Source organism: Chelonoidis abingdonii, chromosome 8 (genome assembly GCF_003597395.2).
Source record: "Chelonoidis abingdonii isolate Lonesome George chromosome 8, CheloAbing_2.0, whole genome shotgun sequence".
Taxonomy (NCBI): domain Eukaryota; kingdom Metazoa; phylum Chordata; order Testudines; family Testudinidae; genus Chelonoidis; species Chelonoidis abingdonii.
The window spans coordinates 23,016,823-23,031,333 of NC_133776.1; the positions used below are offsets into that span (position 1 = coordinate 23,016,823).

Genomic DNA, 14,511 nt, shown 5'->3' on the forward strand with positions numbered 1-14,511 from the left:
CTAGAACAGGGCCTCATCCTCCCTGATTGAACTAACCTCGTTATCTCTAGCTTGCTTGCTAGCATATATATACCTGCCCCTGGAAATTTCCACTACATGCATCTGATGAAGTGGGTATTCGCCCAGGAAAGCTCATGCTCCAAAACGTCTGTTAGTCTATAAGGTGCCACAGGATTCTCTGCTGCTTTTATAAACAAAAGTGTAATTGACTTAACTGATTCTCAGTGTTGAAGTGGAGAAAAATATAAAGAGTAAACAAGGAGTACAGTGTGTCAAGTAAAATTCATTCACTTTTAATAAATCTAGGGTGTTCTTAGGAACATAACGAAAGCAATATATTTAACACACAGGGCCAGATCCTCCGGTGTAGCATGGCTGCTTTGCCTTGCAGTGCTCGTGAAACTAATTTATTTATTTGTATTACCAAAGTGCCCAGGAACCCTAGTCATGGACAAGGACTCCATTGTGTAAGACTGGTACAAACACAGAGCAAAAATCAAGCTGAGGAGCTGATGGATCCAACACTGGAAGGAAGACCTCAGTGCAACAGAGATCCTCTGGTGGCTGAGAACCCACACAGAAACTGTTGTGTCACTCCCCATCCCTGCTGCTGGCACAGTTTCTCCATGATGCACTGATCTCCAACAAAGAAGTTAAATTCTCAAATTCAAGAACCAATTCAACAGGAAAGTCAGGAACAGACCATAGCTTTTCTCGCTGAAAGTCTTGCGCTCTACCACCCTACTGAAACACAACCGCTGATTTTAAATCAGAGTTACATTGTTTCAGTTAAAAAGCTGGCCAATTCAGTTACAGTACTATCCTTTTGCTGCCATCTGTTGTTGAATTTTAGTATTTCTAAAAGCTCTACACAGTTTGTCATTATACCCTTCTTGCTAGAAAACATGCAGTTTGTAGTAAAATGCATAACTGCCACAGTGAAATGATATTCATTTAAGGGTTTAATTTACAGTATTCCTATTAACGTCTTTGTATAATCTGCCTGCCTTTCAGACCAGCTCCAACCTAGACATTCCCCTTCACCCCCACTCACTGTTTACTTGTCTATTATGGTAAACTCTTCTGGGGCAGGAACTGTCTCACGTGATGTTTGTGTTCAGTACCAAGGGACTGTATCCCTGATCACAACTGCGGCCACCAGGTTCTACTGGGATACAAAGTAACAGAAGTGCCTTTATTGGCAAAAGACAGCAAGGACCATTGTCAGTCTTTCTAACCTTCTGTGCTGTGAGATTTGCCCTTTCCAAGAACACCTACGCTCATTTGTCAACTGAGTTTTTTCCAACTTGATGACTTAGAACAACTCTGGGCGGTGTGGTTTCAAAATGCAGATAATAAGGCAGATCTCTGGGTTGCTGTTTTTTTTTTTTTTTGGGTAGGGGGCGGATTAACAGTTCTAATGCTGAACTTTGCCCCACTTTTGCTCAGATAATGGTTATCCCTTCGAGTACTAAACGTATCAGGTGGGGAATTTTAGAAGCAGCATATGCCTTAACCTTATGAACCTTTCATTCAAAGGTTCATGGAGTTTAAGGCCAGAAGAGAACATTAGATCATCTAGCCTGACCTGTATAGCATAGACCATGAAATTTCATCCAATTGCCCCTGTACTGTGTTTGAATAAAGCATAACTTGTGCTTGGCTAAAATTTATGTTCCAGAAAGGCTTCTGGTTTTGATTTGAAGACATCAAGAGATGGATAATCCAGAACCTACTGGGGGAGTTTATTCCAGTGGTTAATCCCCTTTACTGTTAAAAATGTATGCCTCTTTTCTAATTTGAATGTGTCTGGCTTCAACATATAGCCACTGGTTCTTGTTATGTCTTTCTCTGCTAGTGTAAAAAGACCTTTAGTAAATTATCTCCTCCTCCTCCCCCCCCCTGCCCAAAAAGATATTTTATACAGTATAGTCAACTAATCTCTCAGTCTTCTTTTTGATAAATTAACCAAATTGGGATCTTTAAGTCTCTCATTGTGAGGCATCTTCTCCATTTATGCGGCTCTTTCCTTCACCGTGTCAACATCCTTTTTAAAATGCTGACACCAAAACTGGACACAGTAATTTCAGAATCTGTCTCCCCAATGCCATATGCAGAGGTAAAATCATTTTCAGCTGTTTATCCACTATGACCCCTAAATCCTTTTTGGAGATACTGTTTTCCAGGACACAATCCTCCATTCTGTAGGTATAGCCTGCATTCTTTGTTCCTATATATCTAACCTGACTGTACTAAAATACATTTTGTGTGGCTTGCTTACCAAGCAATCCATCTCTCTCTGTATGACTGCCTTACCACTCTGCCAATCTTTCTATCATCTGCAAATAAAGCAGTGACTTTATATTAATTTCCAGATCACTGATGAAAATATTCGTTAGCGTTAGGTTTTGTACTGATCCCTGTGGAACCCCCTAGACACACCCTCTTTCAATGAAAATTCCCCATCGACAAACTCCTCTTTAAAAATGTGTCAGTTAGCCAGTTCTTAATCCATTTAATGTGTACTTTATTGATATCGCATAATATTTTTTATGAGAATGTCAGCTGTACTGAGTCAAATACCTTTCAAAAGTTTACATATATCACATCTGCAGTTATTTTTATCAATCAAATTTGTAATCTCAACAAAGAATAATAGCTGTATTTTCCATAAAGCCACATTGACTGGCCTTAATTATATTACTATCCTTTACTTCTTTACTGGTTGAATGCTGTATCAGCTTTTCCATTATTTTGCCTGGGACTGATCTCAGGTGAACCTGCCTATAGTTACCTGGATCATCCCACTTGCCCTATTTGCATATTGGCATGAAAAACTCTTCCTGTCTTTTGGAAATTCCCTGGTATTCCAAGATTTATTAAAAATTAACATGAGGGGGCCAGAGATCACCTCAGCCAATTCTTTTAGGATTGTTAGGTGCAAGCTAATTTAAGATGGAAGTTTATATATAAAATAACATCTGCCTACCCCCCCGCCCAGCTCCCAATAGAACTTCCTAATCAGAACCAAGATACACAGGAAAACTAAAAAGCGTGTGTGTGTGTGGGGGGGGGTTCTCTTTTTTAAATACAGGGAATTATGTTCATAAATTCCCATGTCCCAAAATGAGAATGAATCCTCTAGCTGGGGCCATTAGGATATAAGATCTCTTGTAGGATCAAAAATATCCAGAGGACTTTTCAGAAAGTGTCAAAAAGAAAACAGAATTGCCTGGACAGAGTGAAATGAGAAGGCATTTAAAACCACAGGAAATCACCTTAGCACCACTTCGTCTCTGTGGGAATGCAGATACACCTTCTCTTAGGTTAAAGCCTATAATTCCTTTACATTCCTGGTAAAGGTAGTAATCAGGAATGCTACCCAGGAAAAATTATGAGGCTACAGTTAATGGTTTAAGAGTGCGCTTTGAAAAGCATTTAAAAATAGGTTGAAGTTTCCAGGTAGATCTGATTGCCTTGTAGCTTGACTGCTGCTGTGCCAATGGTCTCTGCATATTTCACTAACTTTAGTTTCACTTTGAACTTTTATGATATTACAAACAAGACTTATAAAATTCTCAGTGGTCTATCATGTGAACACTATCTTTCAGAGAGGCAAGGAGCACTGTCAGTCATTCCACTTGCAATATCCCACACAAGGGCAGATACCGTTGCAATCCCTACATGCAAAGGGCTTATGACTGCTCTGTCATTGCACCCTCAGAGGTGCAAATCATTACAAAAGGAGGTGGGGGAAGAAACAGAGAGTGACTCCTAAGCTATAAATACTTCCTTAATCTTTTGAGCTCCCTCATGGAGGATGAAAGTTTTTGGTAGTTATCTCAGTCATAGGTGCATACTGGGGAGGTAAAGAATTATGCAGGTTTTCCCCCCACCCCCAATATTTTCCTATCCTACTCTTAAATTAAGGACTGCTGTACTCTGAAAGTGTTGAACTTGATTTATAGACAGTGGGGTGTCTGCAGACGAACGAGTCAGATTTAAAGAAAGCTAGTTTCTATGCCCAAACTTTAAACATGCTTTCTGTTCTTCCCAGACATGTGTAGCTGCTGGTTTGCTCAACTCAGACCCCTTTCAAAGGCACAGTCTGAGCACCTCAGAAACACAAACAATAATGGAAAAGGCAAACAGTTCAGGTTAGAGAGTAAAGAGCTCACATGGGAGATAATTGTTAAAACTAGATTCTATTGATTGTGATATATTAAGAACAGCTGTATTATTCAGGTCAGATTAAAGTGCTACACAGATTTAAAGAAGGGACTGACTGTTAGGTTTAGCAAGTGATTACACTGAGGCCTGGTACACACTACGCTGTTAAATCGATTTTAACAGCGTTAAATCAATTTAAAGCTGTACCCGTCCACACTACAGTGCTCTTTAAATTGATTTAAAGGGCTCTTTAAATCGATTTCTGTACTCCTCCCCAACGAGAGGAGTAACGCTAAAATCGATATTATATCGGAATAGTGTTAGTGTGGACGGAAATCGACATTATTGGCCTCCGGGAAGATCCACGTGCCCACGACGTTATTGGACCAGCATCAGACTTCAGGCCTGGCCCACGTACAGGAAAAGCCCGCGAACTTTGAATTCATTTCCTGCTTTGGCCAGCGTTGGAGCTGCTGATCAGCAACAGGACAACCGAGCTCAATCAGCAAGGTAACAATGTCACAGTCTCCTGAGAATCGAAAAAAGAGTCCAGCCATGACAGCGAGAAGATATGGATCTGATCGGCTATATAGGCGAGAGGATTCAGTGCTAACAAATCCGTTCTAAAGAAATGAATGAAAAATATTGAAAAATTCAAAGGCCTTATGGTCTCGCGGAAAAGGGCCACAGGCAGGGACAGTCAGTGCAGTGCAGAGTGAAAGTTAAGGAGCTCTAGACAGCTACCAGAAAACCAAAGCAGCAGAACGGAAGATCAGGGTCAGGTCCAAAACTGCCGCTTTTTACGCTGGTGCATGAATTTAGGGCGCTATGCGCACCACTACCCCGCCTTGTCCAGTGGATTCCGAGATGGCGGGTCATATCCTAACCATGGCGGAGGATTCACAGAGGGGGAAGATGAGGAGGAGGAAGGAGGAAGAGGAACGACTTGCAGCGAGAGCACAGCACTACCATTGTCAAACAGGCCAGGAGCTTTTGTGACAACAGACGGAATTTACTCCCCCAGGGGGCCCCCTTCCCCAAAGCCACGTAGCCACAAACCGTGAGCCATGAAGCGACCTCCTGGTGATGGTTTTGTAAATATCCAACATGGTTAAAGCAAGCCGTTTTTTATGATGAGCTCAGGGCTAGGACATATGCAGAAGTATGACACAGGAATCGTTCTGGATGCTGGGTGGCGAAAGCCATCAATGAATCTCCATGAATCGCTCCTGGAGGTATGCTAAAGCCTTCTGCAGGAAGTTTCTGGCAGATGTGGAGCTTATGTAACTCCCAGATGGACACTCTGCCGCGCCTGCAGTAGCAAGTAATGGGTACACTGTAATGACAAGGACAGCTGCTCGTATGGATCCTGGTGATTGCTGGCAATTCCAGAAACTTTCGTTTTTCATCTCGTGCTGTGATCTTAGGAGAGGTATAGTCATTCATTGTGACTGGTTGAATTAGGAATTTAATTAGAGGACAGAGGATGGCTATTTTCCTATTGGGCTGTTGCTGTAATCAATCCTCTTGCAGTGTAGCAAAGCTGGGGAGGGGGGAAACGATACGCTGCTGAAGCGCTTGGCGAGCAGGAATCTTCCCAGCTACCAGCCAACGGGGGGGGGAAGCGTGGGGAGGAAAGGAGGGTGGTGTTTAGCACGATCAGCATCAGTGGGGAGGAAATACGAAAACCTACAATAGGAAAGCGGAGGGTTAGTGTGCTGCTCGCTCTGTATAGGAAAAAGGCCTCATCAGGGCAACTGTGTATAGAAGGTGGAGAAGTCAAAATAAAGTCTTACCATGGCCGCATGAAAAGCTGACGTAGATGCCCCGGAACCTGCATCTGTGAGTCTGCACACCTAAGCAGCCACAGGCACTCAATATTGACAAGCAAAATGGACCTTGTAGTGAATCACATTTTGTGCTATGTAAGTGAATAGTGTTTGCACTGTGAAAGAGTATAACATTGTCTGTGTAAATGATCTTTTTACATACTTCTCTCCTGTTCCCTCCCCATGCAGCTGCAACAGTTTTCCAGCCTCCCTTACTCCATCCCGAAGGCTAGCTCAGATAAGGCGAGGAAGAGAGGACTGAGATGAAATGTTCTCCTGAAATCATGGAAAGCTTAAACGCCGCATGAAAGAACATCAGAATGAGTGGAAGGACCATGCTAGCAAAGTACAGGAAAGATGCCTAGGGAACGGAGACAGGTAGGAAAGTTAGAGATTGAAAGTGGCGAGATGCCAGAAGGTGTAGGCAGGAGACAGGCTAGGTTGGGCGATCAACGCTTGGAGCTGCTGGTGATCAAACTTGAATACTCCGATGCGTTTCTGATTGGTCTTCGAGAGCGCTAGCGGTTACAGAGTGCTCCCGCAGCCCATGATATTTAACACCCTCGAGTACTCACATAGTTCCAAGTCCTCAACCCGAGACGTGTTAGAACGCGTGGGGGATCAGGACGTTTGCAACCGCCTCTCCACCGGTGACAGTCAAACCAGAAAGCTGTCCTATACATATGGATAATGGCTTAATAGCCTTATTTCTCCTCCTTTAAATACTTTCCTTCCTCCATGTAGACTAGGACCTCGCGGAGGACGTTTACCTCTCTTTTGATATTTCTCTGCCTTATATGTCTGTTCTCTCACTTGTTGTTTAACAAGTACACATGCAAGGGGGGGGTTGGTGCTTGCACATTTAGGGGATGTGATAGGGTGACAATGAGTAGTAGTGGGTGTTAAAGGAGGTCTCTGAGGGAATAGCGCAAACACTCAAGCAGTTTAGTGCTCTACGTACCCTTGATTGTGGCCGTGAATGAGACTTCGTTATATTCGTAGATGGTTCTCTTATTCGATGCATCGTGTCCACCCTTGTTTGTCGTGCTGCTTCTTTACTCCTTTCTCCTGGTGTCTTAGGGTTTGGGAAGGAGAGGATTGCGATTGCTCTCTCTGTCGTTCTGTTGTGGCGGTGCCTCTCATCACATTGATCGATCGTTTGCTCAGCACTCCCTCGCCGATAGTGTCTGATTGGTTGCTCCCTCTCTCTCCTACACAGATTGTAGGGAGACACACAGTACTAGCTAGAGCACTTCAGATCAGTTAGAGGCTAGGGTGCATAGTTGTTTGGCTTGATGTCCCCACGTGAGCGGGCCCGATCACAGCGTATATATTAGTGCTCTTGTCTGTTCATTTTCAGTTCGCGCACTTTATATATAACCCGGCCTATCATTCCTGCCGTGCTAATTGCTACCGTCCAGTAGCTGCTTCGACAGCCTGGTAGAGTAATTTGATTCAGGTGTCCTGAAGCCTTCCATGTACTGTTGGTTGATACTTGTTTGGTATTGTGTCTTTCTCAATGTAATCCATGGGGCTTACGGGAATAGGTGAGGTCCACCTCGCTGTAGTTAATTCATGGCATAGCACGAGTGGCCATGGGGACAATTCGATCTATACGGCTGTTTATGGTTTCGTTGGGCTTCTCTAACGTTGGTGCACTGGAGATAATATGTGGCCCCCGATCTGTGCGCTCGCAGTATTATATCCCGGATGAGGGTGTATGTATAGAACCTCCTCAACGGCTAGGCGTTGCACATGCACCCTCTCTCTCAGGGTAATTGGGGCACCTTCCTGCAGGTGTAGCTTGGTGTTTCTGCGCTCGAATCTCGCGAGCGGCGCTTTGTGCTCGTATTTCCTACCACGCTCGCATCTGCTTGCTTTCTGGGAGCCAGCTGACTACTTAGGGCTACCTTTGCGGACTACGTACACGCTATGTGAGGGTGTCGTCCACTGTGGTGTGCTTCATAGGGGCAGAGCCCGATAGGGATAGTGATTGAGGTGTCTCTAGTCCGCCCTTCTATCGCGGACTCTCCCCCCTGCACGCAATACTCGCTCATGAGCGGGATTCTCCATTGCGTCGCGCAAAGCTATCCTCCCCGTAATGTGCGCTCCTGCTAGTCGTTTGCTCGGAGTCACAGAATCCCTTCCTGAACCTCAATTTTGTAGCGATAAGCTGCACTGCGCTTAATGATGCTTTGGCTACTTGACATCACAGCAGCCCCACAGTAAGATTTTTCCCACTCCAAATTGATTCTGATGACGGGTAGCTGTCTTGGCTAGTTGCAAGTTTCCAGAGGGTAACTGCCACTCGCTTACTCCACTGTTAGAGGGCTGCTCTCATCCTTGGTTATGGCATTTCAGAGCAGGGGAAAGCAAGTCCCAAAGTTCAAAGAAATTCTCTTAGCATGCAAAAGTTTTGCAGCCACTTGCGGATCTTCCGCCACTGCCAAAATATGTGGTCCACCAGTCTTGTGCTTTGTTGCCCACACGCCAAAATCGGCGTTCAAGTGGTAGAAGGCTGCCCCATTACCAGCAGTAGCTCCAAACCGAGGGCACGCGGTTAGGGAGGAATTCAGTGTCCACGTCCTCATCGCTCTCGTCGCCGCGCTGCGTAGCTGCCTCCTCCTCGCTTGCCTTTGCCGGTTTCATGGTTTCACCATCGACAGCACGGAGAATGCACGAGGCTTTTTACACGTTCACGATTGGTTATGATCTCCGCAGGGTCCTGCTTTGCAGTTATTCTATGGCATTTGCTCAGTTTACCCAGGGAAAAGGCGCAATGGTTGTCTTGCTCTTTCACAAAGGAGGGGTTGAGGCTGTACCAGAACCACCCAGGCGACAATATTTTTGCACATCCAGGCACTGGGGCTCTCACCCGAATTCCAATGGGCGGGGAAGACTGAGGGAACTATGGGATAGCTACGGAATAGCTACCCACAGTGCACCGCTCCAGAAATCGACACTAGCCTTGGACCATGGACGCACACCGTCGAATTAATGTGCCTAGTGTGGACGCGCACAATCGACGTTATAATACCTGTTTAATAAAACCGGTTTTAGCTAATTCGAAATTATGCCGCAGTGTGGACGTAGCCTGAAAGGGCAATTTGCAAAATCGAGACATTGAGCTAGATTCTCTCTCTCTCTCTCTCTCTCTCAAAAAAAGCCTCCTGGTAGGATACATGGCTGGAAAACAAGAAGCTTTTTCAGATGATGGCTTTTCAGATGTGTGTATTGTCACGTCTCCTGTGGGCTGTTGCAACTCAGTTTGCATGGAGAGCTGTTTAGGGTTTTTATTTTTATGCCTGCACGCATTTCCACCAGCAATGCCCATTCATATCTTATTCATAACACCTAAATAAAATTCTACAGTAATAAAATGTTAACATGGATAAATGCCTTGACTGCCATAATTTGCTCTCACAATGAACATACTTCAGAACTCTAAAACAATACGAGACAAGAGATTTCTTGTTACATTAGAGCAGCACTGGCCTAGCTGTTCATATGAATTCCCTACACTGCACATGTACAACTACAATCTATTTTTAAATTCAATTTAACAAAGAAACAGTAAATGTATCAAATAAAAATTACACTGAATGCACATTCATGTTATGACAATAGCTATCAAAAACAAAAAAATCAGTAATGAAATGCACCTCATTGCACTCCATGATGGGAGTTCAGCCTTCAACAGCAATACTGTCATTTTCTTTATTTTCTGCCACAACCGTAAAATTCTTGAAATATATTTCATAGTGAACTGTAATATGTCCACCACACTATTATTATGCATTATTTGTACTACAGTAGTGCCTAGAGGCCCCAGCCAGACTAGAGTCCCAGTGATCTAGGCGCTATAGAGATAGAGAGAGAAAGAGAAGACAGTCCCTGCCCCAAGAGCTTGCAGTCTTAGACCCTAATCCTGCAAACATCTACACATGCATGTAGCTTTACTACCATGACAGACAGCAATGTTAATACTTACAATCATAAAGTTAATCATGCATGTAAGTGTTTGTAGGACCATGGCCTTAGCTTAAGACACTGTAGCAAGTGAGTGAAACAACAGCAGAGTGTAACACGAGCATGTGCAGAATTTCTAGGCACAGGAAGGCTTTTTGGTTGTTTGCTGCTAACAGACAACTTTCATCATCTGCATTTTTTGTTCTGAAGTTTTGTTTGAGAATATTATACTCTTGAAAGATGCCAGATTAATAGCCCAGGCAATTCACTCCTGTATTCATTCTTAGAACAGGTACAGTGTGAGCAGCAGTGGTACAAACTTCCCTGTATGACTCTGTAAATATGTCTAAATCCTGATGTGGAGGGACAATCTCAAGAGGTAAAAGTCAGTCTCCATATTCATTCAATATTTGGTCTGTCTACTGAGACTGCAAGGAAGACTGCCAGTTGGTGCTAATTATAAGCGGTAGTTTTTGCCACATGGACAGCTGTTCAATAGGAATTAACTCATTTGACAAAGGCCATCAAAAAGAAATAAAATTATCTTGTGGTCACTAACAACCTTAGCTGGATTCAAACTAGTAACCTAAGGAGGAAAGAATATGTATTCCATGTTGCCAGCCTGGAATATGTTTTGGAGGAATTCATAACTTCTGTAAAAACATTCTGAAACTACAGAGTTTGAGATACACGAATCACAAAAAGAATGGTGGGAGTCTTATTATATAACTGCTCACTGGAAAAACCTATTTCACTTTCCAAATCAGTTTTCCATATATGCAAACAATGCACCTTGCACACAAATGTTGATTGAATAAAGGGTGGGGGGGGAGCGGGGGAATACAAGAGCTGGACACGTTGTGCTATATTCATTATACATTTAGTAAAGTGCTTTTATTATGTTTTATTATGTTTTCTACAGAACAGATCTTTTTTCAATATGAAAGCACTCTTATGAAGATTCCTCTACCCCCTGTAACAACAACCAATGTGTTTTAAAGTTCTTACTGGTGTAAAAATATTAACAAAATTCAAAAACATTTAGTACATTTGGCAATTTCACTTGGTACATCTGTCGAATTCTGCTTGCACACTGTTAATTAGACCCGATGTATAATTACAAGATAGGGTTTACTGGCTTTGCTTTAAAGGAAAGTAGTTACTAAACAAAGTCAAATTGTTTTGCTTTTCAATTTATTTGAAGTTAAGCTTGATTTTATAATTGTAGCCTCTCTCAAATAATGGTTAATTCTCTCCTGCTTTTGTGCATCTCTAAGATTTTGTCTCTTGCCATACCCTGGAAACATGTACACCTCTACACTTAACATGAGTGTCCATTCAGAAACTTCCCAAACAAGGTTAGCTATTATGGGGAGAACAACTAGTTCACCACTGTCTGGGTAAACACACATCTCTGGACTATTTTGAAACCTATTGTAGTTGTGCAATAGGACTGTCATAGAGTTGGAAGGAACCTTAGGAGGTCATCTAGCCCAAGCCCCTGCTCAAAGCAGGACCAATCCCCAGACAGAATTTTACTCCAGTTCCCTAAATCGCCTCCTCAAGGATTGAACTCACAACGCTGGGTTTAGCAGGCCAATGCTCAAACCACTGAGTTATCCCTCAGCGTGGTATAAACATCAAACAACATGATAGTGAAGTATGAGAACAGATAGAGCCAGCTCCACAAATATGGTAGATGTCCACACATAATGCAAGCCAAAGGTGGCTTAAAGCTTATCTTTCCACTCTATACATCTTTTCAGGGATGATTTCCCTTAACTAAGGCAGGACTGATAGATGGCTGCTCTAACTTATGACAGCTGTAAACACATCTAGGATGCCAAAACAATGCAGAGATATATTTGCTTCTCTCTCTCTGCTCTGCCCATGCCCTCTTCCCCCTGATGTGTGCGTAACTGGGGGAGCGTGAAATGAGAATGACACATGAGCTCCTATATTGGCTCTGCACTGCTGGGTAAATACTATTACATTGCAGATATCCCTCCAGGGCCAATTATACTAGCACTGGAGCTAGTTTACACTGGTGGCATGGTGAAATCAGCTGCATTTCTCTGGAGAATTTGGCCCATGGGGTTCTCTCTCTGTTCTCTTTGGCTTGAAAAGTATTTTAAAAAAATTACAGGTGCCTTGTGAAGAAAGGCTTTCTTTAAAAGATCCTTTTATACTTCCAGTTAATATATATATATTTACATTGGTGGGTCTTTAGGAGCAGTTTGATGAAACCTGGGTGCACCCTGGGGTAAACAGCAGGCTGTTCCATGCACATGGAAGGCTGCATCAAGCCATACACTGGAGAAGATGAAAGGGGCATCACTGGATGATCAAAAAGCGGTCATCTGAGCTCCTCTATCATGGACGGTCATAGTGAAAACACACTGCCCTGAAAACACACGGCTGAAATTTAAAACCTGGGTCTTTCCAACTGTACGGCTCTGTGAAATATCATTGTTTTGGAGGGTAAAGTAAACTCTGTAGCAGCCAGATTGCAGTTCATTAAGGACTCTGTATATTAGGAACAGGACTTTGAATACGTAGGAGAAAGGGGAGCCAGTAGTATATGGAACATTTGCTATGCATCTGTTGCTTGCATGTCATGTGTCCACATCATCTTCTGTTGCTCATGAAGTGCACTGCTGAGAGTTGCACAGGCTTAAGCCTTCTGGTGGTGGCTATGTTTAGTTCCGGGTTGAATGAGCTGGATAAATCTAACCTAAAGGAGATGAAAGCATGTATCACCATGGCTTGATTCTGGCCAGAAAGGAAAGAGGATACAGTGTCCTGGCTAACAGAAGATGCTACCATCGTCTTCAGGAGTCGTGACTTCAGCATGATTTCAAGGCTGCACATCAAATTGATGACACCCTGGACAGCTGTTGAGATTATCATATTGGCAATTTACTGGAAGTATTTCCCTTTCCTACTATCACAACGCTCTTTCTTAGACTGACCACCAAATCTGGTCATTTTATCCAGGCATTGGACATCTTGATAACAGAAAAAGCCCACTAGTTAAGTCGGCAGAACAAGAGCTCATTTTCATCCACATATGGGTGGCACATGAGTATGTGACATTCCATGATCTCTGAGTAACCTTATAAGATGTTCAAAGGAGAGAGAATAATGAGCCTTCTGGAACTTTCGTGGTTGGGGCACAGATGATGAGAAACAAAAAATGCATCTTATTAACTTTAGGACAGAGTTTTACAACAGAGAAGACAAGGGAAGGTTCATATTGTTGCTTTCTTTAAAACATTAGAAAAATCAGAAAATATAACTGAGAAGATTTCTTATTTTCTGCTGAAAATGTTCCTAAATGTATGCTTTCTGATTTGAAACAAATACTGTATAAACATATTATACTATATTCTTCATGGGTGTTTTGAACAATTTACTTAAAAAACCCAGAAAACTAAATTGTTCCCAAGGTAGTATGGATGTATCATTATTTTACATACTGGAAGGATGTATATGGCCAAAAATACTTTTATGTGGGAGTAATTTGTAACTAAGCTCTTATGCATCAAATGCATAGTTTAGTTAAAAAAAAAAAAAAAAAAAAAAGGAACAGGACTGCTAATTTCTACAACCGTATCATTTTGCAAGTCCCGACCAAATTCTCTGGTTTCCTTTATTGGATCATGCCTACTTCAATCCCAGATCTGGAAGCATTCATAGGTTTTCCTTACATTTAATTCTCACATACAAAATATCGACTATAGAACAGTAAATCCAAACAGATTAACCAATGCAATGTATTTCTTTCCCTCTCCAGTTTTCTAATGACATGCACAAACCAAGACACATCAGGTACTGTTTTTCAGAACACACACACCTAGATGGATCTATGCTGTAATAATACTATCTCTATTGCCAACTTCTTACACACCTGAGATAATGTTATTCACTTTTAGCTGGAGGAGAATGGTGGAGAAGAGGGAAGAGCTGCAACATTCCCATTGTCCAGAGCCATGCTATTAATCGGGCTAATTGCGACATTTGTTTGTGGTGTTAATTTTATTTTGGGTATGTTCAGTAACAGCAGCAGCAGCAACAAGAACAACAAAAGGATAGGTCAGCTTTTGAGTTAAAACCAGAATATTGTGCGCCTGCATGACAAACGACAGGTCATTCTACCTCTATTCTGCATGTTTTCATAGCTAATCAGCAACTTGATCCTGCAAGGTGCTGAGTGTACTCAGTCCCACTGGAGTCAGAGAGATCTGAAGGTGTTCAGGGATCTTGCAGGAATGAGTTGCAAGTTCTCTTCCCTGTTGCCATACAGCTGAACACTTTATGGTGGAAGAATTCAGGTCTGTGTAAAGCCCTTTGCAACTGTAATATCTCTCTCAGTACAACAGACAAGAGAGAGGTATTTGTTATAGAATTCTAGAAATTAAAGGTGGTAAATTATGGGATAGGTCACCTACTCCATCTCCAGCCAATGTTCTCTAACCTCATCCCAAGACTGAGTTTTTTTTGTTTTTTGTCTGTTTGTGTGGTTTTTTTTTTGGGGGGGGGG

General features: G+C 42.6%; 1 protein-coding gene across 1 annotated transcript in view; it reads right to left on the reverse strand.

The window, feature by feature from the left end:
* SCHIP1 (schwannomin interacting protein 1) overlaps nucleotides 1-14,511 on the reverse strand; it is a 45,627-nt gene that overhangs the window by 15,751 nt on the left and 15,365 nt on the right. Inside the window, 2 exon segments of the mRNA XM_075068432.1 lie at nucleotides 7,893-7,929; nucleotides 9,387-9,403. Coding sequence (XP_074924533.1) covers nucleotides 7,893-7,929; nucleotides 9,387-9,403 — 54 coding nt within the window.